This window comes from Myotis lucifugus, unplaced genomic scaffold (genome assembly GCF_000147115.1).
Source record: "Myotis lucifugus unplaced genomic scaffold, Myoluc2.0 scaffold_39, whole genome shotgun sequence".
Classification (NCBI taxonomy): Eukaryota; Metazoa; Chordata; class Mammalia; order Chiroptera; family Vespertilionidae; genus Myotis; species Myotis lucifugus.
Genome location: NW_005871087.1, coordinates 5356627 through 5383678, shown reverse-complemented (window position 1 = coordinate 5383678; position 27052 = coordinate 5356627). Strand labels below are relative to the sequence as shown.

At 42.1% G+C, this 27052-nt stretch overlaps 1 protein-coding gene across 2 annotated transcripts in view; it reads left to right on the top strand.

Moving 5' to 3' along the window:
- Positions 1-12624: 12624 nt before the first annotated feature.
- The window catches only part of RARB (retinoic acid receptor beta), a 153573-nt gene continuing 139145 nt past the window's right edge, over positions 12625-27052 (top strand). Inside the window, exon 1 of one of the 2 annotated variants that reach the window (XM_006087607.3) lies at positions 12625-13329. In XM_006087607.3, coding sequence (XP_006087669.1) covers positions 13173-13329 — 157 coding nt within the window. In that variant the 5' untranslated portion in view covers positions 12625-13172. The remainder of the gene's footprint in view (positions 13330-27052) is intronic. The other variant, XM_006087608.3, reaches the window with a different exon arrangement.

Here is a 27052-nt window from a genome sequence, read left to right as displayed (position 1 = left end):
CACTCATAGATACAGAGAACAGATTGATTGGTGATTACCAGAGACAGAGGTGGAGGCGTGGGGCTGGTAAGCGAAATGGGTGAAGATCATCAAAAGCTGCAAACTTCCAGTCATAAAATAAATAAGTTCTGGGAATGTAAATTGTGACGTATTTGAATGTTGCTAAGAGAATAAATCTTAAAAGATCTAAACAGGAGAATAAAAGTTTGTAACTATATGTGGTGATGGGTATGAACTAGACATTGTAGTGATTATTTCACAATATCTACATAAACTAATATAACATTATATGTCAATTATATCTCAATTAAAAACAGTTATCAGGAACATATCCACCACCTTCCCCAGAAGTTTCTCCATGTGCTTTTGTAATCTTGTCTACCTGTCCATCTCAAGTCCCCCAAACCCCAACTTCAGGCAACCACTGATTAGCTATCTGCTATGATATATTAAATTGCCTAGAATTTCCTTATATAAATGGAACCATACTTTAAATATTATTTTGTGTCTCTCTTCTTTTACTCAGCATAATTATTAGGAGGTTCATGTCAGTCGTAGCACGTATCAGTTCATTTCTTTTTATTGCCAAGAGTTGCCCATTCTATGTTTATCAATCCTCCTGTTGATGGACGATTGGATTGTTTCCAGATTTTGGCTATTACACATAAAGTTGCTGTGAGCATTCATGTCATTCACTAAAAATATACTTCAATGTTTCTTGAGTAAATAACTAGGAGTGGGATGGCTGGGTTGGTAGGTGCATGTTTAACTTTTTAAGAAATTTCCAGCCCTAACTGGTTTGGCTCAGTGGCTAGAGCGTCAGCCTGCAGGCTCAAGGGTCCCAAGTTCGATTCCGGTCAAGGGCATGTACCATGGTTGCGGGCACATCCCCAGTGGGGAGTGTGCAGGAGGCAGATGATTGATGTTTCTCTCTCATCGATGTTTCTTGAGTAAATAACTAGGAGTGGGATGGCTGGGTTGGTAGGTGCATGTTTAACTTTTTAAGAAATTCCCAAACTTTGCTCTAAGTGTTTGAATGGCTTTAGACTAGTAGTAGTAGTGTGTCAGAGTTCTTCCCCATCCACAGCGACACTTGGTATGGTGGCCTTTTTAATCCTAGTCGTTCCAGTCGGTGTGTAGTGGGATCTCGTTGTGGTTGTAATTTGCATTTCTCTAATAACTATTGATGTTGAGCATCTTTTCATGTGTTTGTTTGCCATTGTATTTTGTCTTTGGTGACATTTCTGTTCAAATCATTTACCCACTAGGGGTGAAGGTAGGATGCTTGAGTTATTATTATTAAATTCTGAAATTTCTTTATGTATTGTGGATAGAAATTTCTTTTCAAATATATACTTCTTCCCTTAGTCTGTTGTTTGTGTTCTCATTCCTTTAGCAGAGTTTTTTGAAGGAAAGACATTTTAATTGTGATGAAATCCAAATCATTCATTTGGGTTTTTTTATGTGTCATACTTTGGTGTCATATCTAAGAAACCTGTGCCCAACCCAAGGTCATGAGATTGTCTCCTATTTTACTTCTAAAAAATTGATAGCTTTTTGTTTTAATTTTAGGGCCATGATCCATGTTGAGTTAATATTTATATTTGGTGTGAGCTGTGGTTCATTTGTTTATTTGTTTGCTGTAATGGATATCCAGTTGTTTCAATGCTGTTTTTGTAACAGCTGTCCTTTCTCTTGGTATGCATAACTTCCTTATCATTGAAATGAAAGTATAAAGCTTATGCCATAGATTCTATTTTTTAAATGATATCTTTTAATAATTAGTCCTAATTTTATTTTACTTACGGTGAGGCCTAATTGACTTGAAACAACACATCGTAGTTTCTGCCAATTTTAGATTTCTACCAAGTTGTACATGGCTCTATTAATCATTGTCTTCCAAGAATGCTATTTATTTAACAAATATTTATCGAAGGATTACGATGTGTCATGTACTGTTTTTTATTGGGGCCATCACAGTGAACTGGATAGAGTTGCTGCCCTCAAGGGGATAACTTTCTATTATCAAAGACATACAATAAAAAATAATGTGGTCAGGTAGTAATAATGACTATAAATTTTAAACTGTAGGACCAAGGAACAGTAATGAACATGACCTAGAGTCCTATTTTAAATAGGACCATTAGTGTCTCAATTAAGGCAATCTATTCATAAAGAAACAGATTTAATAACTCATGTTACTATCAAAGAGTATTCTATGTAGCATAAAAGGAATCTCAAAGATGCTGAAGGAGTGTATTTGACATATCTAAAAACAATTGAGAAGTTTAGATCTTGAAGAAACCTTCCATATTACCCAGTTTGAAGATTGCTGGTCAATTTCATCTTCAAAGCCAATTCCAACAGATTGGTAGTGAATGCCTACCGAGTAAGGAGTCAGCACTTTTTTTTAAAGCAAGGTCCAGATCATAACTATTTTCAGCTCTGTGGGGCATACCATTTCTGTTGCCATTGCTCAAATCTGTTGTTGGTTGAAAGCAGTCATGGACAATATGTAAACAAATAAATGAGCATGTGCTATTCTCCAATAAAACTGTTTTACAAGGACAGGTGGTGGGCTGGTTTTGGCCTTGGAATCTGCCAACCTCTGGGCTAGTCCATTGCTAGGCAGCCTTACCCAGATCTTTTAGAAGGTACACATTAGTAATTCTGGCGTGGGCTCTGATGAGGCACCCCAGTCATGTATTTGCCACCATGAGTCACAACAGCCTCCTCATGTTACTGATCAGACAAGTTCTCACAAGCTGTTAGTGTTCAGATAGACCACTGGCCTCCCAACTCAGTTTTGGTACACTAGCCTGTCCTTACCCCTCCAGATTTGCCACAAATTACATATATAACAAAAATAGAGCTTGGGGAGCGGCCTCCCTCTTCAAGTGCAGCCCACATGGCTAGAACCAGCAGAAGCCTGGATGGCAGCCTTTCCTAGGAAGCTCCTGGTAACATTCAGAGTTGGAAGTGAGGGCTTCTTCAGAGTTTGACACATTCTGTCTATACCACACAGAGGAGCTCTGTCATTTTTCTTTGAATCTGGAACATGGCGGGAGAGGGGAGTAGATATCAGCTATGCTCTCTGCCACTGACCAGTCTTCCCAAAAGAAAGGGGAGGAGGCCTTGGCCCAACTAGGGAAAAAGAGCAGGTCTTTAACCTTTAGACTTCACAAGGGTTGGGCATTTGCATGAGGAATATTAATATCATCATTTTTTCTTATTTTATTTTTTAAATATTTTTGTTGACTTCAGAGAGGAAGGGAGAAGGAGAAAGAGATAGCAACATCAATGATGAGAGAGAGTCATTGATCAGCTGCCTCCTGCCCGCCCCCTACTGGGGATTGAGCCCGCAACCCGCAACCCAGGCATCTGCCCTTGAGCAGAATTGAACCCAGGATCCTTTAGTCCACAGGCCAAGACTCTATCCACTGAGCCAGACCTGCTAGGGTGCAATTCATTTTTCTTAACACCGATTCCTCTAGGACTATGTCCTGGCATTCATCAAGTGGAGGATCTGACACTTTAGTGTGCAGAGTAAGTACCCAAGGACCTTGATTAAGATGCAGATTACTTCCCCAACCCTAGAAATTTTCTTATGTAGCTCTGGGTGGGAAGCCCTGGAATTGCAATGCTTTGGGAATCATTACAGTGATCTTATATTTTATCATTGCATTTGACTTAGAGAGGGAGATATTTCATAGTTCTATTATTTCACTTTCTTGCCCTCCCATACCCATATGTTCCCTTACATCAGTGGTTCTCAACCTTCTGGCCCTTTAAATATGGTTCCTCATGTTGTGACCCAACCATAAAATTATTTTCGTTGCTACTTCATAACTGTAATGATGCTACCGTTATGAATAATAATGTAGGATGGTCTTAGGCAACCCCTGTGAAAGGTTCGTTTGACCGCCAAAGGGGTCGCGACCCACAGGTTGAGAACCGCTGCCTTACATTTTGGAACTGTTGCTTCTGAAAAATCTTTACTACTCTCTTTGGAACCACCTCTAACTCAAAACAAAAAAACAAACAATGACAAAATGCCAAAACTCATTTTGTAAGCCACCGTGGTACCCTCTCAAACAGAAGTTGTCAAAGCCACTGATTCAGGTAAATATTGAGAGGGTGGCTTTTTACCCTGCTGTTTAAAAGGAGAGAGAAAATGATTTTTTTCATCAAAAATATTTATGTTGTATTTATAGTGTGTGTGTGTGTGAGTGTGTGTGTGTGTGTGTGTGTGTGTGTGTGTGTGTGTGTGTGTGTGTGATGGTTGTTTCCCCAACAGAAATTTCACAGAGATTTCTATCTGGCTTTTTGTTACCTTCACACTTCCCATTCAGTCCCATTGGTCTCTTTTATTTGCCTTTTTCTCTGTCAGACACCAGGGTGAATTTAAACTCCATTCCCTCTCCAATGGCTCCTCTGATGTATTTGTGATTTTTTACATCCCTTTTGCTAGTAGAATCTGATGGAAATTCTTTTAGGGCCTTCAGCTTTCCCTCAGAGTCAGAAACTTTTGTGTTGCTAATAGAACTCAGCTTCATTAGCATTTCAAATCCTGAGATGCTCTTAGAGATCAGTGTTAGATCTGAGGGGTGCCCTGGCAACAACCTGATTATCAAACCTGTTTAACTGAAATCTCCAGTGGTCAGTGACTTTGACCTTATTTCTGCTAGTACCTCTCACCAGGAAATCCTTTTCAAGGATTCTAGAGAAAGACACGGGCATAATCTGAGAAGCTTTACTTTTGTGCCTGTCCATACTCTACACATTGCCTTGCAAAAAGCCATGCTCTCTCTATCACTATTGGTGGTTAGATCATGGGTAGATGATGGGTCAGAGCATGGATATATATGGGTAGAAAGATGAGTAAATGGGTAGGTGGACAAGTGACTGGGTGGATAACTAGAAGGGTAGATGGGTAAATGGATAGAGGGTGAATGAGATGGATAACAGGTAGATGAATGAGTAAGTAGAAGGATTGATGGATGGATGAATGGATGGATGGAAGAAAAGATAAGATAAGGTAGACTAGGATAGGATAACACAAGTCTTCCATCTTGTACAATACCTTTGCCATTTTATTAGCTATAATTGGTGTTATGTTCCTGAGACTAAATACCACTTCTGCAGAAAACACCAAGTCATGTGGTATATTTCCTGCTTCCCACAGGAGCAGCAGGGTGGGGCTTGTCAAACAGTGCATTGCCATTCTGACTCAGGGTTGGCTTTGTAAAATAAAAGAAACCATCCTCCTTTATCTACACATATACATGCGCACGCGCACACGTGCACACATGCACATTTCAATGCAGTGGCATATAACTAGGCACATACAGCAAAATCTCATGGAACTTGCCCTAATTGCATATATCCAGATCCCATAGCCCGAAAGGTGCATCCTGGTGGAAAATGACTGCCCTGACAGGAGAGGCCCTGTACCTGGTGGCACTAGCATTTGAGGAGTATTAGAGCTATGAGTTTCTGACTTCATTTTCTCCTTGCAGATATTCCACTAACATTTTAAAATCACTTCTATCTCAGGCAATGACCTAAGTACTTTTAACTTGTATTACCTCATTTAATCTTTCCTATGGACTTTTAACATAGGTACCATTAGTATTTCCATTTTGCTGGTGAGAGAATTGAGGCATGCAGAGATTAAATTACTTGTTGAGGTTTGTACTAGTAGAGGGGAGGCTGGGATTCAAGCACAGTCCGTTGATGTCCAGACTCTTTGGCCCCACCTTACTGCCTCTCTGATCATGAAGCTGACCATGGTCTAACAACTTTCCGCTAGGAGGAAATGTCCTATATCTGTGCCGTTAACATGGTAGCCACATGTGGGTTTTGAGCACTTGAAATGCAGCTAGTGTGGCTGAGAAACGAAGTTTTTAATTGTATTGAATTTTAATTAATTTAAACAGCAGTTTAAGAGCCAACTAATAGCCTCTGTTCATACGTAGGATCTTCAAAAAATGAAGTGTTGAACTAGGAATTAAGTTAGGCATCTCAGTTATAGACATTATCCTTTATTAATAATATTAACATGAAATAATTGCAAAGCACTCTTAGAATCCTTTGTGCCTCTTTCCATCCTTTGAACAAGTCTCACTGTTCTTCTAAGCTCTCTGCCAACGGGGCGGGCACATCTAATCTTAGCTCATTGGAAGATGTATTGAGATGAGACATGAAAACAATTCAGGCAGAATAATACAGGGACGTCATGGGCATGTTGTATGTAGCATGGCGGTGCCATTGACATTTATTCTCAGGAATCATGTTGAAGTGTCCATCTCTCAAATACTGCCAAGGTATATTGAGGGGAGAGGAGTGTTGATGGACATAATGGACTTTAAAGGAAGACTTGGTGGTGGACAAAAGGAAATGCAGGGGCATCTGGACTCGTCTGAAGGCAGAAATGCAATCTCACGCCCCTTCTTACAGGAGGAAGTGAAGAAAGTGAAGTAAGAAAGTGGGAAATTATGAGCCAAGACAGAAGGGGACGTGATTCTGGATGACGGAATATAATAAAAGAGCCATATTATTCATGTGGTACACGAGTGAAAACTGGGTGAAGCTTTTAAAGGAGAAGGAAAATTAAAGTGTAAACAAAACCCAGTGTATATGGGTAGGTTTCATAGGGATAGAGACAAAGCAATGTAGAATTTGGTGAAATGTTGGTTTAGAATACAGGTGGACAAACTTCAGCTCTAGTTCACTGCTGATTCTCATAAGGTTTTCTTGAACACATCCAGGCCCATTCATTCATGGTCTATGGCTGCTTTATCCACAACTGCAGAACTGAGCAGTTATAACAGAAACTCTATCACCGGCAAAGGCTAACATATTTCCTGTGGCACTAGTTACACAAAGGTTACTGACTCATGTTTTAGAACAAAAGGGGACTATATATTAGCACAGCCATCCTGGAGTACAATTTTGTGTAGCCATCGGATTTTAAAATGCACATCATCTTTGACTTGGCAATACTGCTCCTAGAATTTTATCCAGCAGATGTTTTAGTATACATATCTACAGGACTTCTTAGAACACTGGAAAACTGGAAATAACCTAAATATCCAGTAGCTGGACACTGGTTAAATGAATTAGAGCACATTAATGTAAAGAGACACTAGCTTTTAAAATAGATATCTATGTACTCATTTCTTAAGTGAGAAAGTTCTGTTTATTATGAAAAGATGTTCAGGAGATACTGTTAAATTAAAAAACGTTGCAAAATAAGATGTATTATTTGATTAGGTTTGTGTTAAAAGCAGCAAAGAACCCACCCCACAAAGATATAGGCCCAGCACCTATGACAGTGACTGGCACATGGTAGGCACTCAACATTTGATGAATGGATAACATAGGGGATATATATATATATATATATATATATATATATATCCTTTTCATTTTATATCTTTCAGACAAAACTCTCTGAGTTTTTATGAATAGGTACTAGAAGCCCGGTGCACAAAATTTGTGCACGGATAGGGTCCTTAGGCCTGGCCGGCAATCAGGGCTGATCAGGGCCTTCTGGCTGCAGGCCGGGGCCTTCATTCATTCTGAGCCACCCCCTGGTGGTCAGCACACATCATAGCAACCGGTCGAACTCCTGGTCAGTCAAACTCCCGAGGTGACAATTTGCATATTAGCCTTTTATTATATAGAATTACTTCAAAAAAATCTAAATTAAAAAGGGGGAAAGTAAGTAAGAGGAAATAGCCAAAGATAAGTCTCCCCCAAACTGATCATTGAGATGGTGCCCCCAGCAGTGGCCATCAGCTGAGAAATGGTTGGGAGCTTATTGCTCAGTACCTAGGCCTTCAGGAGGGGATGTATTTAAGTCTGAAGTTGGGACCGACAGAAACTGTTGGTCTTTAAGAGATGTCTTCATGAGTCACGCACAGCAAAAGCCAAGAGGTGCTAAAGAAAATAACTCAGAAGTGTGGAAAGAGAGCAGTGTGCCCCTGGTCCTAGGGGAATGGTGTTTTTAAGTAACCGGAAGGAAACTAGAAAAGGCAGGAAGCTGGAGAGAAAGGAGCCCAATGAAGGAAGGACACAGTGGCCAACACTCGAGGTGGAGGGAAGTGTTTGAGGAAAAACAGATGCTTCTTGGGGTCCTAAGAGACCCAGTCTGCAGTGCTGCAGACAGCCACCTTGCAAGGCCACGTTTGGTGCTTCTGGTATGAGATCCACGAACATCAACCGTCCTGGTACATTAGCGGGTGTTCCAATGGAAGGGCCTGCAGCAGTCTCCGTGGGTGATGAGTGTTAGAACCTCTCCCAGCCGCTCTGCCTGTGGTGAGGAAGCCCTGGGGACCGCCTCAGCACTTGGCTTGTGCGGGCAACACATCTCGGCCTTGGCTCCCCTGCAAGACACACACATCACTCAGTGCTAACCATTTGTTCTTCTGGCAGAATTGTGGTGAGAGGGGTTTATATGAGATTAACAGCAAAAAAATAAATAAATACTTTAAAAAAACATGAAAGAGACAGGTGTGTCTTTTTAAAACAATCCATGTCCACCTCCCTCCACTCCCCCCTCCCGTGCACGCCTGCACTTTGCATGACTTGTGCCTGGGGTGGATATGTCTGCGCCTGTAGGAATCACTTTATTTAGACATCACACAAAGCATTCGACCAGTTTTTGAACACGACCGGCTGCAATACTGTCGCCTCGAGATGCCTGCTCTTTCTTCACAAAACTCTCCAGTTCCAACATGTTTGCGAAGCGTGATTCATGGTGTTTCTTTCTGGATTGTCCAGTGGGTAATTGCTGTGTGAAAACCAGAGAAACAGATGTAGACCCTGAACCCGGCCTATAAATTTTTGTTTTATGATTATGGGTTTCAAATGTGCTGTGTCACACTGACAAATACACGGTTACTCTGAAACAAAATGGCTTTTGGTCTCAAACTTTTGCCTTTCTGTTTGGGGTTGGAAATACGTTTATTAGGGTTTCTTTTATCATGGGTCAAACACAAAGGAAATGCAGGTCCTCACATAACGTCATTTTGTTCGAGTTATTTCGTTATGATGTTGATGTAATGTCTTAGGAACTTAACTCTTATTTCTATCAATTAGCCGATGGGAAAACTGGTTTTGTTATATATTGTTTCGCTTACAGTCGCAGAAAATTTTTGACAACATAAGTGAGGGCTAACTGTACAGGAAATGACATTTATCCAAATCTTATTTTATGCTGTACCAAGAGGATATTTGGGAAAGGTTTTGTCCAACTGATTAATGTTTAAAAGAGGCATCAATACTTTAAACTTCATTATCAAGAAATTAACTAGGCCATTTGTCACCTTCTACCTAGTCATTCATCTTTTTAGTACATGGGTATGTATTTAAAGAATTGTGCTTTATTTGTGTGTCTTTACTTAAGATGAAAATTTGGAGTAGGAATCAAGTTTTCAAGAAGTGTAAGAATTAGATTTACTGATGAAGAAATGATAAGGAACGTGCAGCTAAATTGTGGGGCTGCTTTATAAATGAATACTTGGGTTAAATAATAGTTCTCATAATTGCGTTCAGCATAATTAATTCATGATGAGAAAAGATTAACCGACTGAATACTGTTGCAGTAGGAGACACCCATAGTATTCTGTTCACGAGGATTTAAATGCTGATCGTTCATTTCAAGGCCCAAGTTTTTTTCTCTACACTTAAGACGACTTTAAGGCGATTATAAATTTTAAATATTCTTGCACACACAAAAAAAGAGAAAACACCAAATCTCCCAGCCCCTACTATGTGCATACTGTTACTGTTTTTGTGTTATGACATAGTACTGAGGAAAGAAATTTGGGAGCAGGTGTGCCCTTTTGAGATGAGGCTGATTCTCTAGCTTAAGAAATGAGAACAGAATTCAGGGGACACAGCCCTAGCTGGTTTGGCTCAATGGATAGAGCGTCGGCCTGCGGACTGAGGGGTCCCGGGTTCGATTCTGGCCAAGGCCACATGCCTGGGTTGCAGGCTTGATTCCCCAGTGGGGGGGTGTGCAAAAGGCAGCCAATCAATGATTCTCTCTTATCATTGATGTTTCTCTCTCCCCCGCTCCTTTCCTCTCTAAAATCAATAAAATATATTTTTTTAAAAAAAGAATTCAGGGGACACAAACCCATCTTCATTTCCCCGGGACCAGTGCACCCTGTCCTTCCGCAGGATGTTGAGTGAGGAAGTGCAGTGGCCTCCCCTGGTAGCAGATACCTGTACACACACACCTGGCAGCGCTGCCCTGCCTCGCCAATTAGTTCCTCCTGCTGTACTTTAAATAGAGATGCGTCCCCCTCTCTCCCCGAACAACTGTTCACCCACGCCCAGTAGCGGGTCTAAAATGAGCCCAGTTTCCAAGGAACTCTGAGGACCTTAAATAAACATTTGGAGCTGTAAGTCTCAAGGACCACATAGAAATTGCCACTTGATAATGGTGCTTTGTGTATCTTTACAACTATCTTAACAACAGTGTGTTAAATGTTTTGTAAACTCCTCCACGCTCCTTGCTCAAAATGTATGTTTTCTTTGTAGTTAAAGGGTTTCTTATAATACAGCTCTGTTACAGAATGAGGATGGTATAAAGAGAGAGAGGAAATAAATACATAGATCCAGCAAAATCTCGCGCCTTGATCACCCTGGACTTTTCAATAGCACGATCTGAGCTTGCTGGGCTGAAAATTGTTTTACTGTGCCTTCGTAAAAGGACCTTGGACTTGGGAAGTGTGTGCGATGCATACTTTTCATGTTACACCACAAGTGCCACTTAGCAACTCCGCTAGACAGTATGGGGCGGGGTGCCCCCTGACAGGCTTTGTAAAAGCCTGGATGCCAATGCACATTCCAGCACTGGCCACCAGAAAGGAGACTGGAGCAGCGTTCTCCCTGCAAGGGGCAAGCAGGCTGTCCACCTGCCCACCCTGCTTGGTGGGAGAATTATGAGTACATATTGGAAAGGCATGGAAGAGGTGGGATGTCTTCATTCCTCCCAGAGTTTTCCTTCTTTGAAGTACAGTTGCACCCTTTAAACAAGTTATGCAAAATGGCTGCAGGGTGGGTTGGCTGTCCGTCAAAGCTCTCTGTCAGGGGACTTTATTTGTAAATATTACACCTGTCCTTCTCAAGGTTTTAAGACTTGGTTAAAAAGCTTCTCCCTCCTCTAGGTGGGGTCAGTGTAGGAGGTACAGAAATAATTTTTTTCTCTTAAAACAATAAGTAGCCAGATGGGGCAGGGGCTCTTTTGGTGAAAATTGGCCCTTGCAAATACAAAACCCTCACACTTAACCAGTTTTCAAATATGTGTTTAATTTGGGGGTGGGGGTGGTGATTGTGTGATGAGAGGCCGCCGATATGCTATCCGGGTGCAAGGCTGTGGGAACAGCACAGTAATTTCTACATTAGACAGGGATTCCAGGGAACTGGGTTTTAGTTGCGATTCTAAGCTGTATTACCTTAGGCAGGTCTCAGATTCTCTGGGCTTTTATTTCTCTAGTTGAAAAATAAGAGAGGCCCTGGTCAGGTAGCTCAGTTGGTTGGAGCGTTGTCCGGATACACCAAGGTTGCGGGGTCCATCCCCGGTCAGGGCATATACAAGAAGCAACCAATGAATGCATAAGTAAGTGGAACAACCAATCATTGTTTTTCCTTTCTCTCTCTAAAATATCAATAAATAAATTTTAAAAAAATAAAAATAAGAGGAAGAATCACAGCTAATATTTGTTCCAGGATATGTCCTAAGTGTCAGACACGCACTCTTTCTTTTTGTCCTCACAGCAACCCACTGAGGTGGGTAGTAGTATATTCCCATTGTATAGATGGGAAAACTGAGTCCCAGATCACACAGCTGATAAGTGATACAACCGGATTGGATTTGGGCATCTAGTTCAGTTTGACTCCCACATCCATGCTCTTGAGCACTATATATGTGCTCAGGTCAGGACCTGAAATCCTCTATATCACTGAGTGTGTGTGTGTGTGTGTGTGTGTGTGTGTGTGTGTGTTTGGGACAGGAGTAACTAACTCTTGACTACTCCCTATGCTGAAAAGTAACTGAATCCGGAAAGCTAGCTTTTCACTCCAGAGCAAATGCAATGCCAGGGCTTGCAAGAGGGGATAGGGAGAAAAACATTATGAAATGGAAAGTTTCTCATCTCCAGGCTTCCCCGAGGGGCAGCCGTTCCCTTTTCTACAGTTTAGGGCTTGCCTGTGCTTTTTCGGGAGTGGAAAAATACATAAGGTACAAGGAATTTAACAGACAGAGAGGCGCTCAGAGGAATTTACAGGGTGGGCTGGGGGCGAGAGGGTGGGCGGGAGGCGAGAGGGGAACGGGGGAACAGGCGCTTGCAAGCGAAGCGGCTGCAAAGAAAAAGGCGAAAAGGGAGAGAAGTGGGCGCTCAGCGTGAGCCAGGAGCGGCGGCCTGGCTCCTCCCCGGCTCGTTTTAAAAGCACTTCTTGCATTGTTTTTAAGGTGAGAAATGGGAGAGAAAGAGCCGGCTCGCGCGCTCGCTCGCTGCCTGTGTCTCTGGCTGTCTGCGTTTGCAGGGCTGCTGGGAGTTTCTGAGCTCTGTGAGAATCCTGGGAGTTGGTGATGTCAGACTCGTTGGGTCATTTGAAGGTTAGCAGCCCGGGAAGGGTTCACCGAAAGTTCACTCGCATATATTAGGCAATTCAATCTTTCATTCTGTGTGACAGAAGTAGTAGGAAGTGAGCTGTTCAGAGGCAGGAGGGTCTATTCTTTGCCAAAGGGGGGACCAGAATTCCCCCAAGCGCGCTGTTTGAGGACTGGGATGCCGAGGACGCGAGCGAGCCGGGCAGGGCTTGCCTGGGCACCGTCGGGGTAGGATCCGGACCGCATTCGGAAGGCTTTTTGCAGGCATTGGCTCGGAAGGAGAACTTGGGATCTTGCTGGGAACCCCCGCCCCGGCTGGATTGGGCGAGCAAGCCTGGAAAATGGTAAATGATCATTTGGATCAATTACAGGCTTTTAGCTGGCTTGTCTGTCATAATTCATGATTCGGGGCTGGGAAAAAGACCAACAGCCTACGTGCCAAAAAAGGGGCAGAGTTTGATGGAGTTGGGTGGACTTTTCTATGCCATTTGCCTCCACACCTAGAGGATAAGCACTTTTGCAGACATTCGGTGCAGGGGAGATCATGTTTGACTGTATGGATGTTCTGTCAGTGAGTCCTGGGCAAATCCTGGATTTCTACACTGCGAGCCCGTCTTCCTGCATGCTCCAGGAAAAAGCTCTCAAAGCATGCTTCAGTGGATTGACTCAAACCGAATGGCAACATCGGCACACTGCTCAATGTAGGTTTATTTTTTCCCTTCTTCTACCAAGAAAAAAAAAAAAGAATGAATTGTCTCTCTTGCATGCAATAAAGACATTGGCAACAAACTGCACTGGTAGCAAGACAAAGGGTTTAATGATTTAATGCTGAAAGGGTGTGATATGCTGGCGTGTGCATATTGATCCCCTCTGCTGAAATTTTCCTGTAAGACGTCTTCTTCCCAAACAACCCCTCCCGACCCCCGCTCCTCTCCTTACCAACCTTACAATCTCTTGAAAACAGTTTTTTTTTTTTAATCTGCATGGAGGGGAGGGTAAAAAAGTAGAGGGTGACCACAGGACTTTGAAACATTCTTCAAGTAAGGCAATTTGACACATGGTGCAGTTTTTACTAAGATGTGTGCAGAGGGGAATTTAACTTTGCTGTTCTTTGGATTAGCTACGGGTTGTGTATATCCCCCCCCCACCTTTCCCCATGTGTTTCAACAGTCCAAAGTAATTAAAATATGACATCTTCCTTGCAAGGAACTTAGCCTGATTGAGATGGCTTGCGGCTCCTCAAGTTCATAAACCACCAGTTAAAGCTGCAGCCCCCAATGTTTTCCTTGCGAAGGAAAAGCAATATTTCTTAGCATTGACCCTGCTGCCACCTTTCCGAGTCACTTTGTTGCTCTAAGAAGTTGCTGTTTTGCTAGAAAACTACTGGCAATGAACACCCCTTGGGCTGAGCCATCCATTATTTTCCATATCTTGCCATTCAGTCAGGAACCTGGACATCGGTTCTAGGGAAAGAAATATAAGCGAGGTAGCCCAGCTTTAAAAAAAAATATATTGACTGTTTGGTTATCTGATGCTGACACGGTGCCGAGGCACGCATCTGGTCAACAGTAGCCTGGCTGCTGGCTTGAGAAATGACCAGAAGTCCCAGAAAACCCACCTTCGGTGGCTGTAGTGGGAGCCTGCAGGATGCATCTTCGCCCTGACAGTGATTTAGATAAATGGCTGAGCTATCTATCAAAATGTTTTCCGTACTTTATTTGACAATTCATTGGAGCATTAGCCTGAAAATGACATTTTAAATCTTTGTTTTCAAAGAGGTCAAAGTGTAACTGGGAGAAATTGCGTTTTCCTAATAACATGGTGGCTTATCTCAAGAGAGAGGAGAGAAAGGAGAGGGGACAGTGACAAGATTTAAATTGCCCTCTCTGAAACTTTTCTTAAGGAGAAAGGCTTGCTTCTTGGGCCAGGAAATCAACAGGTTTGGAGCTGAAAAATCAATAACCATTTGATGCCAACAGTCTGGCTGTCTGACTTAATATTTCGTAGAGCCTTAACCAGGGCAAAAACAGTATCATTTTCAGAAGGCGACTTCATCTTCAGCTGCTCCCCAAATGCCTGTTCTTTCCTGCTTCCTCGTTTCTTTCCAGAGAAGGCAGAGGAACTTAGCGTTACAAAGTAATTTTCCAAGCCTCTCGCAGATCTTTTAGACCTGTCCTCTCCAGCAAATAAAACAGGGTGAACAATCTCATTTGGGGTCTCAGGGATCTGGGGGGTGGGGGGGGTCCTCTCAAACTTCTTGCAGGAAAAAGTTCTAATGAAACATTTTTTTAAGAAGGGGGGGAAAATGCCGAAGACCCTGGCATAAAGCTATTAGACCTAATAGAGCTTTTACAAGCAGACAGTCTCCCTTTTGTAATTAACCCTCCAAACATGCCCATTAAGTTGTAGGAGTAGGGGGAAAGCTTTGTTTGTTCTTGAACAAGTTAAACAAGGGATTTTTCTTATCTAGGAAGAGGAGTGGTAAATGTGTCATTCGCCTAGGGCCGGGTCGATAAGCAAGAAGTGTTGATAACAGCAAAGTTCAGCTAATCAAAGAAACTTGCATTAGGAAAAGTAAATAAAGGCATCTGACAAAGGGATTTCAGAAATTCCAGTGTCTTATTTTTGTAAGCCAGGGCAATTAGAGCGTACTGTGGTCAGTTTCACAAGGGTTTGCATCCCCCACCCTAACTTTAGGTGAAATGAATAAAATGTAAATACTGCTTATGCCCCATTCAAAGCTGCTTTCTCCCCCATAAACCTCTTTCAGACTGGTCAGTGTAGGTGTTCAAGTGATGCAGTTTGTAAGCATAAATAAAAATCATAACAAATGTCTGCCAGGGGTGTATGGTTCAGAGTGGCATAACTGGCTAGCTAGGGCTTTTGAAATAAAAGCATAGTAGGGCTACGTTTGTATAAGTAACACATAAAAGCCGCAACCTTTTCCATTTTACTTAATGACTGTTTTGACGAGAAGCAGATCTGTTTGTGCTCTTAAGGCAGAGGAAACAGTGGGCAAGATGGGAAAAAAAAAAGTACTAAATTCCAACCAAAACTCTGTTTTGAGATCCTACTGATTTTTTAATGGTGTGTGTGTGTGTGTGTGTGTGTGTGTGTGTGTGTGTTGTGTGTAGTACTTAGAGTAAAACCTTTGAATACAAAACACACCAGAAGCTTTTCTTGAAAGGTGTTAGAATATTATTTTCCTTTTCTTAATTTTTAATTTTCAAGACCGAAAAATGATATGCCAACCAGCTGCTGTTGGAGTAGGGCCTATAAATTGCTGGTTATAAAAATGCGAAGTCAGGATTAGTGGGCTACTAAGGGAATGTGGTATAAATAATACGATTTAAGACTGCCCCTGGAAGGTATGGAGTCTCTTAAGTTTCTGTTCAGATGCCTCTTGGATTATCTTGGGTTTTAGGCTGCTCCAGATGTTTTCAGCATTAATTGCTCAGTGGGCATAGGATAAATCCTAATATTTGTGGTCTAAATATAGTTGCTTTCAGTGAAATGAGTGTGACAATTTCTTGGCCCCTTTCCCTGTCTTTTCCCTACTCAACACATCAAAAGAAAAATGGGGGGAAAAATTCTTTTTGAAATAGTCTTTTGCCCATTAATGAGAAGGAATAATCTGTGGTGGTTGTTTTTTAAAAAACAGCTGTGGTTATGTGTGATTAAGGAACGAAAAAAGTCCCCTTCTCAGAGACCTGGGACCTGAATTTTAAGTATTAAACAGTATCTAAATCCTCTCCTACTGAGATATAAATTGGGGTCAAAGTGGCAAAATCAAAGATACCCTCTGAAAGAGAGACTAAATAAAGACTGACAGCCACCGTATGAATTGATTGGGGTTTTGAATAAATATTTCGGTGAAAAGGCTCAATTGTTTTTCTAAAGTAGGACATAATTTTCTGCTTCTCGGCCATATGACGGTGGTAACTAATACCACCAGAAAGAAGAGAAGAAAGGGGATTTTTGCTTTAAATCTTAGAGGGTGCAGGACAGGGTCGGTTGAAAACAAGTGGAAGATTCACAGACTTTTCTTCCCTGGAGGAAAAAAAGAAATTTACTAAAAGAAGTATTGTCCGTATCCAGATACCTTGGTGCTTTGGATAGGGAGCTATTGATGGGCAACTTAGGAGAAAAAGTGCGTGAGTTTAAATTTCATCACCAGAAAAGCGTAGATTCCAAAAGTAAAACAAAACAGTAGGAGCGGTAGGCATCTGTCTGCTTCAGCTTCACCTATGGAACTGATTTAGAAGCTCTAGTTAGCATTTGATTTTCCAGCCCAAATGCAGAGCCTTTGCAATTGGAATGGGCCTCTTTTTTTTTTTTTTTCCCTTAGTAGATAAATGATCAGAATGGCAATTTCTGATAGGTTAGCTGACCTGAATCAGAAGTTTTCTTCTCATTTCTGAAAGCCTGGCTTCGTCCATAGACATCCAGTCACTGTTGTCATGAACTTTTCTTTGCAGCATAAAAGTAAAAGAAAGTTCTGGATATCAGATGTTTATAATTTACTTTCAACAGGGTAAGCCCCTGAGTTGGCTGAAAAGAAAACATTACCGTTTTTCTCCTTTATATATTCCACAAGCATCAATAAAGGATTTCAGAAGGGAAATATATGATAACGATGATAAATTCTGCTCTCAAGGAATTTATCATCTTTAAAAGCAAAAACATTTTTTAAACGCTTGAAATTTTTACTTGGAAAGTAACTCTCTGGGAGGCAGATGGAGATGTAAAGCCAAGATGCAAAATAGAAAACTTTTTTTCAAGTCGCACAGGACTTATTAAAAACAATACGTGCAGTGTTCATTTTAGAACCTCTTCTAAAGAATCTTCTATAGAGTTTGAGTTACATGTAACTGCCAATAAATTTATCCTTAAATGACATTTTTATACTTTAAATGTTCTAATATAAATTCAGTTAACTATCAATTAAATAGGCCATTTCGGAAATGGGAGTTTTGATGAAGGTTAATCCGAAAAAATCTTGGCTAAAAACCTTTCCAAGAGATATTAATGTGGAATCTTGCCTTTCAAATTACAGGGCAGTTATGGCAATCATATATCTCTGATTCTCTAGAATAATCCACCTTCAAATATATGGCCACAATTCCCACATTAATCATTGAAATATGCCAGTTATTTCGATATTGGGACATTTCCTAGGCTGCCCCTTGAACCCAGGAGTGGCACAGAAAGTCTTTGTTTGGATTCTATGGTCAATGTAACCAGAGTGTTCACAGCTTAATTTTTCCATTATTACTGAGGATCTCCTCGTGCTTCTGGGTCATTCTTGGGAACGTGAATTCCTTTTGTGGCAATTCCTTTTGTGTGAATAGAAGACATCCCTTGCAAAATGCATTTAAGTATTGTGATCGTGGTTCTGACTCCAGCACGTGTGTGTGTGTGTGTGTGTGTGTGTGTAGTCAGGGAGGGGGTAGAATTATTAAATTGTATTACTATGAAAGAATCTGTATCAGTTCTTCTCCAGCTTCGTCTTAAAAAGTTGGAATTGGGGGTGATGGAGAGAGGAGCGCAGAGTTAGCTCGGGTTTCAGATTTATCAGTAGTCTGTCTGTAAGTGTCTTGGCCTAAGTACCTCTTGTTAAATAGGAGATGAGATAACCTGCCCCGTCTGTAAGGTCTAATAACACAACCTCATCAGTCAATATGCTGCCCTGAATTCTCCTCTTCCTAACCAGCTTCTTTACTTCATCATCAAGAAGCATGGTTCCTGTCCCATCCCATCCCCCTAAATCCTTTCAAATGATTTTTTTTTTAAGTTGGAAAAGCTCTCTGTACCTAGGAAGCAGTAGAGGGTGTCTGCAGTTATTATGTTATTTATCGTGAGCTTTCAGAGCTTCTTGGATGGGAATTCAAACAGGCAGTGGAACTGCTGACTTGATTTTTCTCTGGCCTTGCAGGGTGGGGAGCTGAAAGGGGGCCATTCAGTAAGATAAGACCCTTGGTCCCCAGCATGATAAGGCGAGGATAACAGGAACTGACGTCAGGGATGCGACTGAGCCTGGCCAAGCATTTCCTCTGGTCAGGGCACGGGGGTCCCAGAGGCCTCCAGGCCTCCTGCAGCGGCTGCTGAAGTGAACCAGCTCTGATGGGGAGAAGAAAGCTCATTTTAACAGGGGTGATCGTGGGTGACAGGGTACCTCATTCCCAAAAGGAGATTGCTGTAAACAGAACAAAGAAGAACTTGGGGGGGGGCGGGGGGAGGTGGACAAGGAGTGATTTTAATACAAACAGACTTAAGATTATAATGGCAGTTGTCATATCATAGGTATTTGCTTGCTGGCTGTCAACAGTTCCCCTCTGGTGCCTGGTGACACAGTCTATCCAGCAGTCACCAAATATTATCCCCCATGAATCATGCCAAGTCTCCCTACAGAGCAAAATGGGAGGGAATTCACATTGTCAGGGAGTTAATCCCTGGGACTTCTATTTACTTTTCTAAGTACCGGGTCCCCACCCCCATCCGCATCATATGACAGCATTGTTCAAGCCAGCGCACTAGCCACCAGCCCAGAAACCACGGAGCAGATTCCCCTCCCCTCTTTCCCTCTTCCTTTTCTCTCAAACTCGGATTTCTTTTCTTTTCTTTCTTTCTTTTCTTTTTTTACTTTTGCGAGTATATCCCATTGGAGGTTTAGAGAAGAAATTCAAAATGAAAGTGTCCTATTATTTTTTTCAAGTTCATAGGTTCTCCTCAGTTGACTCCTTTCTTAAAAGATTGCCCTTTTTTTAGTTTTAGTATTGAATAGTAGTTAGTCTCCTAATTTGATTCAGATTTAGTGAAATGTTTGTTGTTGCTTGTTGTTGTTTTTATCAATTACTTACTGAACATTTTACCAAGTCAGAAACAAACAAACAAACACAAGCTGAATTCAAAATACTGTGAAAGGTAAGAAGAGTGCATCAATTAACTGGGAAGAGATAGTGATCACATTTATTATAGTTTTTCCCTAATTTGCAGAGCAAATGAAGACCGCATAGAATAAATCCCTCTTCTCACAAATATTGCAGCTTTCAGGGCTACAGTACCTTTGTCTGGTCATCAAAGTCCATAATTATAAAAAAGGCTGATAATCTGAAGGTCATTTCGGCTTCAAAAGATTTTTTAGGGTCTGGTCTATTGGAAAGCTTGGGGGTATAATTAACTAAAATGGAAATGGAGGCAAGCGAAATTTAGTTCCTGATGTTTTAATTTAACTCAGTACTGCCATGTGTTATTGAAGAGAATTCTTAAAGGCAAACATAATTATTTCATTATAGGCCTCAGAATGCTTTCATTGGCTTTAATGACAAGAAACTGAATAAAAAGGCATACATTTTAATTAGTCCTCCTTATATTTACATCAGATAAATAACAAATAATTGATGAAAAACAAGTCTTTGGAATGGATGGTTTCACATAGTGCGCTGGTTAGTTTAATGATGAAACATTTCTCTGTTGCTTTGCATTTTAATTATGCAGGCATTACAGTGGTGGGGCTGAGGGGCTAAAATACCGTTGTTGCCATTTTATTACCAAAAAAAAAAAAATCACCATGAATGCCTATGAATTGGAAGCTGAGAAAGGAAGCTAGAACCGCATCTCAGAGGAAGTAAATTGCCAGTCCCATTAATTTCACTACATTTGTTCGCACTGATTTTGATCACTTTTATCTTTCACGCTTCATCTTTTAGGATGAAGACCGTCAAGGGTTTCTTTCACATGCATTTTTATGGCCGCATCTCCTCCAAAGTACCTTTCTTTCTCTCTTGCTGTTCTTGAAGTACTTTGCCAAATGCGTCCTGGAAATGCAGAGAGCCCTTCTCCAAGCACAGGCCCACTTTCCCTGTGATTTTATATGAAAACCCATTTCCCATGATTCATCCCTTTTGGTGTACAGAACACTAATTGTTATTATTGATTTTAAATTCCGTGACCATTACACGTAACCCAGATGACTGGCAGATAAAGGGTAATAATCCATGGAGTTCTGGAACACTTTCATGTTTGTGTGGAGTACTTTATGTGATCAATATTAACTGCCCCATTGAAACTAACTGCTGTATCAAATAACAGTCAATCAAATGAATGTGCTTGGAGATTATTTATTGAGAGCTTTAATTGTTCACTGGGGCCCTGCTTATCAGAGGAAACAATAGGAAGTCGGGATAGGAAGGCCAGCTTTGGCTTGACCGAGGAAGTTGGAAGATGCTGATGAAAAGGCATCTCTCTGTTCATTGGGCGAGAGTTTCCAGAAACCCATTGGACTTCCAGTGGGCAGAAGTTGCAAATACCCTTCCAGAGGCTACCCTGTCACCTGTCTACCGAGAGCTCTCTAGAGAAGGGCCAATGATTCTCTTGCCCTGGGAAAAGTTGTCACTCTCTGGGAGTTTTACTGTTTCTCCCCTGCACTCCCACTCACATACATCACCGCCACCCCCCGCTTCCCCATCTCTCCACCTATAGCCCCCTCACGGCCTGATGCTCTGAGATCATGGAAATAGCCCGACGCGACACAGGATCGATGTCTACAGCTATGAAATGGGGATAATAATGTCTACCTCGAAGGATTTGTGAAAAGATTAGAGAGCATGTAAATGAGGCTTCCATGCTTGTCCTGAAAACACACATACGGACGTCACTGAGCAGACCTTCTGCTCTGATTCCATGACACCTGTGGCTTACGTGCCTTGGTGAATAGGGAACAGTCTTCTTTGTAGTTGGTATCCCTTTTCCTCAGTGAAATGGCGCCTCTCTCTGTGGCTCGTAACGTAGGCGACAGTCCTTCCCGTTTGTCACAGTTTGGATAGCACTGTGGTCCTGATTCAGTGCTAAGCCCCCAGATTTAGTACAAATAGATTGACTTTTACAAGTGAGCGTTGTCACCTTCGAAGCTGTCACAATACACATCGCCCAAGGATGCTGTCAGGGGCGCAGTACGTTTTTATTACTCACTGATGGATTAGATCTCGCAGCGTTCCATTCAACAAAGGGCTCTTGGGTGCCTGCCATGCTCCAGGCTCCCTGGTATGTTCTGTGGGGGCCACCAGGATGAATCGGACGCTGTCGCTGCTCTCTCTGGACTCACAATGGATGGGACACACTTGGGCACGCAAGTCCCTGTAATGCAGCCAGCCAGCCCCCTTCTGACACAAACCCTGGAATCTCCTCGCAACTTTGGACCTGAGTTTCATTTTGATAAAAATTAAAAACCACTGAGAGCCACAGGTGAGGTGCATAAGGTGAGGGATCAAGTGGGTGACACATTTTTGTCACAAGGAGCAGGCGTGACATTTTCCTGTGTGTAGGCCTCCCAGGTAATTTCTAAATGTAGTTCACAGAGCAGAGTTTTAAATGTACTCTGAGCAGTAGAATAAGTGCATACCTTGCAAACGTGCTTCTTGGAGACTCTCCCATAAATGTTTGCGGAGTGTTTGTTAAGTAATGTTCTTGTGGGGTTGGGTCTGATTAGATTAGGTGTTTTTAAAAAATCAGGTATGTCTTTATGATTGTTTTTGCGGCATTTTGCTGAGTAACACACTTCCCCAAAGCTTAGCGGCCTAACACTTTATTGTCTGTGGATGGACTGGGCTCAGCTGGGCAGATCTTCTGTTCCACGTGATGTCAGCTGAGGTTGCATCATCCAGGGCTAACCTGGGCGGGAAGTCCCAGAAGGCTGCTCCCAGGGCTGGCAGTGATGTTGTTGGTAGACAGCTCTGCTGGGCTGTGCACTGGAGTAGCTGCACAGGCCTTGCTTCTCTCTGCATGGCACCCACATTCTGAGAGGGAGCATTCCCAGAGGGAGGAGGCAGAAGCTCCCAGTCCTCTGAAAGGCTGGATCCAGAGCTGGCACGGAGTCCCTTTCACCATATTCTGTTGCTAAGCAGCCACAGGGCTGGGCCAGATTCAATGAGTCTACCTCTCAATGGGGGATGGAGGAAAAATATGCTGCCATCTTTAGTCCATAATAACAATCATCACATCGATGCCCCATAACAAAGAAATTACTATCTTCTGAGAGTAGAGACTAAATTGAAGGACTTTTGTGGGATTTGTGTTAGCTTGGGTTTTTGGTGTGGTGTTTTTTTTTTTTTTTGGGGGGGGTCTGATTAAATATTTAACAACATTCTACTCTAATGATTGTACATTTGTACATACATTGTTTTCAGTTAATCTTCACAAACAATCCTGTGAGGAAAGGATGATTATCCTCATTTTACAAAAGAGGAAGCTGAGGCTCAGAGAAGGTGAGTGACGTGACTTCGCACAGTCGTGGAGCTGGGTTAAGTCCCAGGAAGGTACCTCCACCCTCCACGTGCAATGATTCACCGAGGGGTCATCAGCTTCCGCTGTTTGCCTCTGTCATCTGTCAGCTGAGTGAAGACTCCCTGAAACAATTTTTATGCCCTAGTAATACCAGGAAAGGACCATGGAATGTTTTGGTTTGAGGGCAATGCAGAAAGGAGAGAAAATGATGGGGATGGAGTGTGTGGGGGGTGTGTGTATGTGTGTGTGTGTGTGTGTGTGTGTGTGTGTGTGTGTTGCTTTGTTTTATTGGTTGGGTTCCCTTACTAACCCTGGGAAGTCTTTGAGTTCAGATCGTGTGTCCATTGCTTCTGCTTTTCCCAGGCTAGTAGAGTACTTGCACCTCCCTGGTCAGTACTCCGTTAACGATGGCTTAGTCACGGACATGTTCAAGCAAACCACTACTTACTATGCTAGATATCAGCACCGTCCAATCGAACTTTCTACAGTGGTGGAAATGATCTATGATTCTGCGTTGTCCAATATGGTAGTTGCCACCTGTGGTGACTGAGCCCATGAAACGCGGCTAATATATCTGAGGAACTAAATCTTTCATTTTATTTTAATTTTAATTTTCTTAGCTTTCAGTAGCCACATGTGGCTAGTGGCTACTGTATGGAACAGTGCAGCTCCATATACGACAGCTATTAATATTTTTTAAATATTTGTTCACTCTCTTTACTTGCCTCTTTCTTTAGCCTTTCTTCTCCTTCCCTCTTGCTCTTGCGGAGCTCTAATGATCTCTTTATGTAGCTGGCAAATAGACTGTAGGAGAATGTAAACAGAAAACTGCGGGGTGGTGATTTCAGTCATTGTTTAACTTGCTTTCCTTCTGGGTGGAACTGTTTTTCCTGGGGCCTGGCACATACTTAGCACTTCTTTTGCTAACACTTATTTTGCGGAGCTAAACCAGGATTTCCACAGAATCCCTGTGGGCTGGACTTAATTATATTCTTTGTAGCGATCGTACCAAGGTGGCATACGAATTTCTAGTCCTATGTTTGGTTTTCAAATCGACAGAGTATCTTCCAACGTTTTTCAGCTACTTTCAACTTAAACGTCATGAAGGCGGGCAAAACAAGCCATGCTCTATGGATGCCTCCCTGTGTGTCCTAGGAAGTCCCATGCTCTGTCTCCCACAAGTGCCTTCTCCTGCTGATACAGACGTGCTTTGCTTTGTAATCAGTGCCTGGCACATAATAGGTGTTCAAGAAAGATGCTGAGAGTAATCCAGTGACAACAACCTTGAAATTCAGAACATTACAAGTGGTGTCTGCTTTTATTTATTTGTGTGTTTCGGGATTACTCGAAATACCTGAAGCAAACTTGGGGGGCTGTCAAATCTTGGGAGGTTCGAATTGGCTGTGATGGCAAGCCCTTGTAAATGATCTAGCTGGAAAACAGGCCTGAAAATAGAAGAATGGGGTATTTCCCTGAGCTTCTGGCACTTACTTTGATGGCCTAGGAATAGATTGTCTAATGGTACGTCCCATTAACCAAGACATGGCTGCTCCTCCTCCCCATCCCACCTCTTTTTTCTCCCCATCCCTAGAAATGGTGTGAAGAAAGTAAATAGAAATAAGACCAAATCAAGAGGAACTTTAAAAAAATTTTTTTTTCACTGATTTTCAGAAGAGAGGAAGGGAGAGGGAGAGAGAAAAACATCCATTCGAGAGCGAGCATTGATTGGCTGCCTCCCGCATGCCCCCTGCTGGGGACGGAGCCTGTAACCTGGGCCTGGGCCCTGACGGGAATCTAACCTTGCACAGGACGATGCCCAACCAACTGAGCCACACAGGCCAGGGCAAAAGGAACTTTATTTTGTGTTTTTCCCCCTAGATGGTTGCAAATTGTGCTAGATTTTTTTCATGAAATAATCACCATCATCATCGTAACTAATATTAAATGCATATTATCTGCCAAGTGCGCAAAATGGCTTATGTCATCTAAACCTCACAGCAGCCTGAGAGGAAGTGCTGTTCTTTCTCCACTTGATGGAGGAGAGTTCCCAGGCACAGAGGCGTTCAGGTACCCCCCTGAGTAGGAAAAAGTGAGTTGGAAGTTCCCCACCCAGCTTTGCATAATGTGGGTTTCCTTCCCTCGGCCAATGATACAAAGTCCACTCCTATTTTCTTTGTGGGGGGAGGTGGGGGAGTGAGGAAGGCTGGAAGTCTCAGAACCCACAGAATAATAAAAGGGTTTCCAAGTAAAAGCTGGAAACAATACATTTTTTTAACAAAATGGGCAGTTACTCTAATTGCTTTGCCCCTACTGTTCAATTCCTTTTTATGTCCTGATTCATTAAATTATGTGCACACACAGGCTTATTATTTACAGATGTATGCACTTTTAACTGGCTCATATGAAACAGATGTTTCACGAAAGGTAACAGAGAGCAAGTGATCTAAACCCTCCTTCGTGGGTATCAAGTGAGGATTATGGCTCATTACCTGCAGGTCTTTTGCTATTATTTTGAATTGCAATGTCCAGTGTGGGGGGGCTGATTCAATCTGTCTCCTGGAGGAATAAATAAAAAAACAACCACCCCATAAGGAGACAGCTGCATCTCAAAATAAAAGAGGGTGTGTGCAGGGGATGGGCAGGTGGTGCTCACATGTGGGCGCAGGTGGATATGAATGAGTTTTCTAAGCAATTTGAGAAAAAGAGACATTGGATTACAGTTGATATTTTAATTTTTTAAGAGCCTTATTCCATGATATCTTAATCATTACAGTCTTTGAATTAATAACCAAGCAATGATACTTTTTAAAAAATACAGAATATCTTAATTTTTTTATTTTTAGATGGAGTTATTCCATTGCTCTTGTAACTGGCAGGAATGCATGTCAAGCTTGGACAGTGCATATGATGCCAAATTACTATTTACTAGATTCTGGAAGAGTTGAGGTGGGCCATGGCCACAGGTTCTTCATGGCTCCGCAATAAATAATCTTCAGTTAACTGTAGAATTAACTTCAGTTATCTATTGCTACACAGCAGACCAGCCCAGTACTTAGTGGCTTAAAACTTTCAAGGTTCTGTCTCACTTGGGGTCTTTCAAATGGCTGCAGTGAGCTGGTGCTGGGGGTGGGCTCATCTGAGAGCTTGACTAAGCTGGTTGTTCAGCATGGCTCCTCCATTCACATGTGTAGTTCCTCAACTGAGGTCGATGGAACAGCTGGAGGCTGCCTGAGCAGCTCTGTCTCCATACGGCCTCCTCTTGTGATGTGGGCTTCCTTACAGCGTGGTGGTCCCAGGGCTCTTTACATGGCTTCCCCCAGAATAAGCATTGCAAAGAATCCCGGATGGAAGCCGCAAGGCTCCTCATGATCTAGCCTCATGTGTAACACACCATTACCCTCGCCACATTCTATTGATCAAAAGGAAATCACAGTAGCAGCTCAGATTCAAAGGTAAATGGTGTGGATCCCTAGAAGTGTGGTTCATTGAGCAGGCCGTCTTCAGAGACCAGCTACCATGCTAATAACGCACTCAGAACAAGGTAGCATGGCCTAATAAACATAAACATGACCAATTCAGATTGCCAACTGGGTGGCATATGTCAATACTTCTTCAGAATATTGGGGAGCAATAATAATCAGCCCTCGAAGTCATGGTGAGATTTATTGTTTATGAATTCTCAGGAGTTCTCTAACCGAACAACAACAGAGATTGGAGCAAAAAGATGGCTGAAATAGTGTCATTTTGCACATTGAAAGCTGGAAGCCATCACAGCTGAAATATAGAATGGGATGTGAAATATTAAGTGGCATATCAGGTTTATTGCATGTATGACCATGAGAGCGCATTTTATTTTGTCTTATGGAGCTCTAAAAAATCCATGTAATGGATTAAAGGTATTAAAACCCCCATATTCTGCCTGGCTCTAGGCCAGGGAACAAGGTGTGATAAATAATCTCAACAGACAGAATATGTAGGGAGGAATTTTAAAATGAACTTGTGATAGACATATTGACCTCCCTAACTAATAAAAATGCATGCATGAGGTTAGTTCTGAAGGGAAGGTGCAGACCTTACACATTTATGGTGGACATAAATATTATGTACACTATAGCGTTAACATCCTTAAAATATTTCCCACAT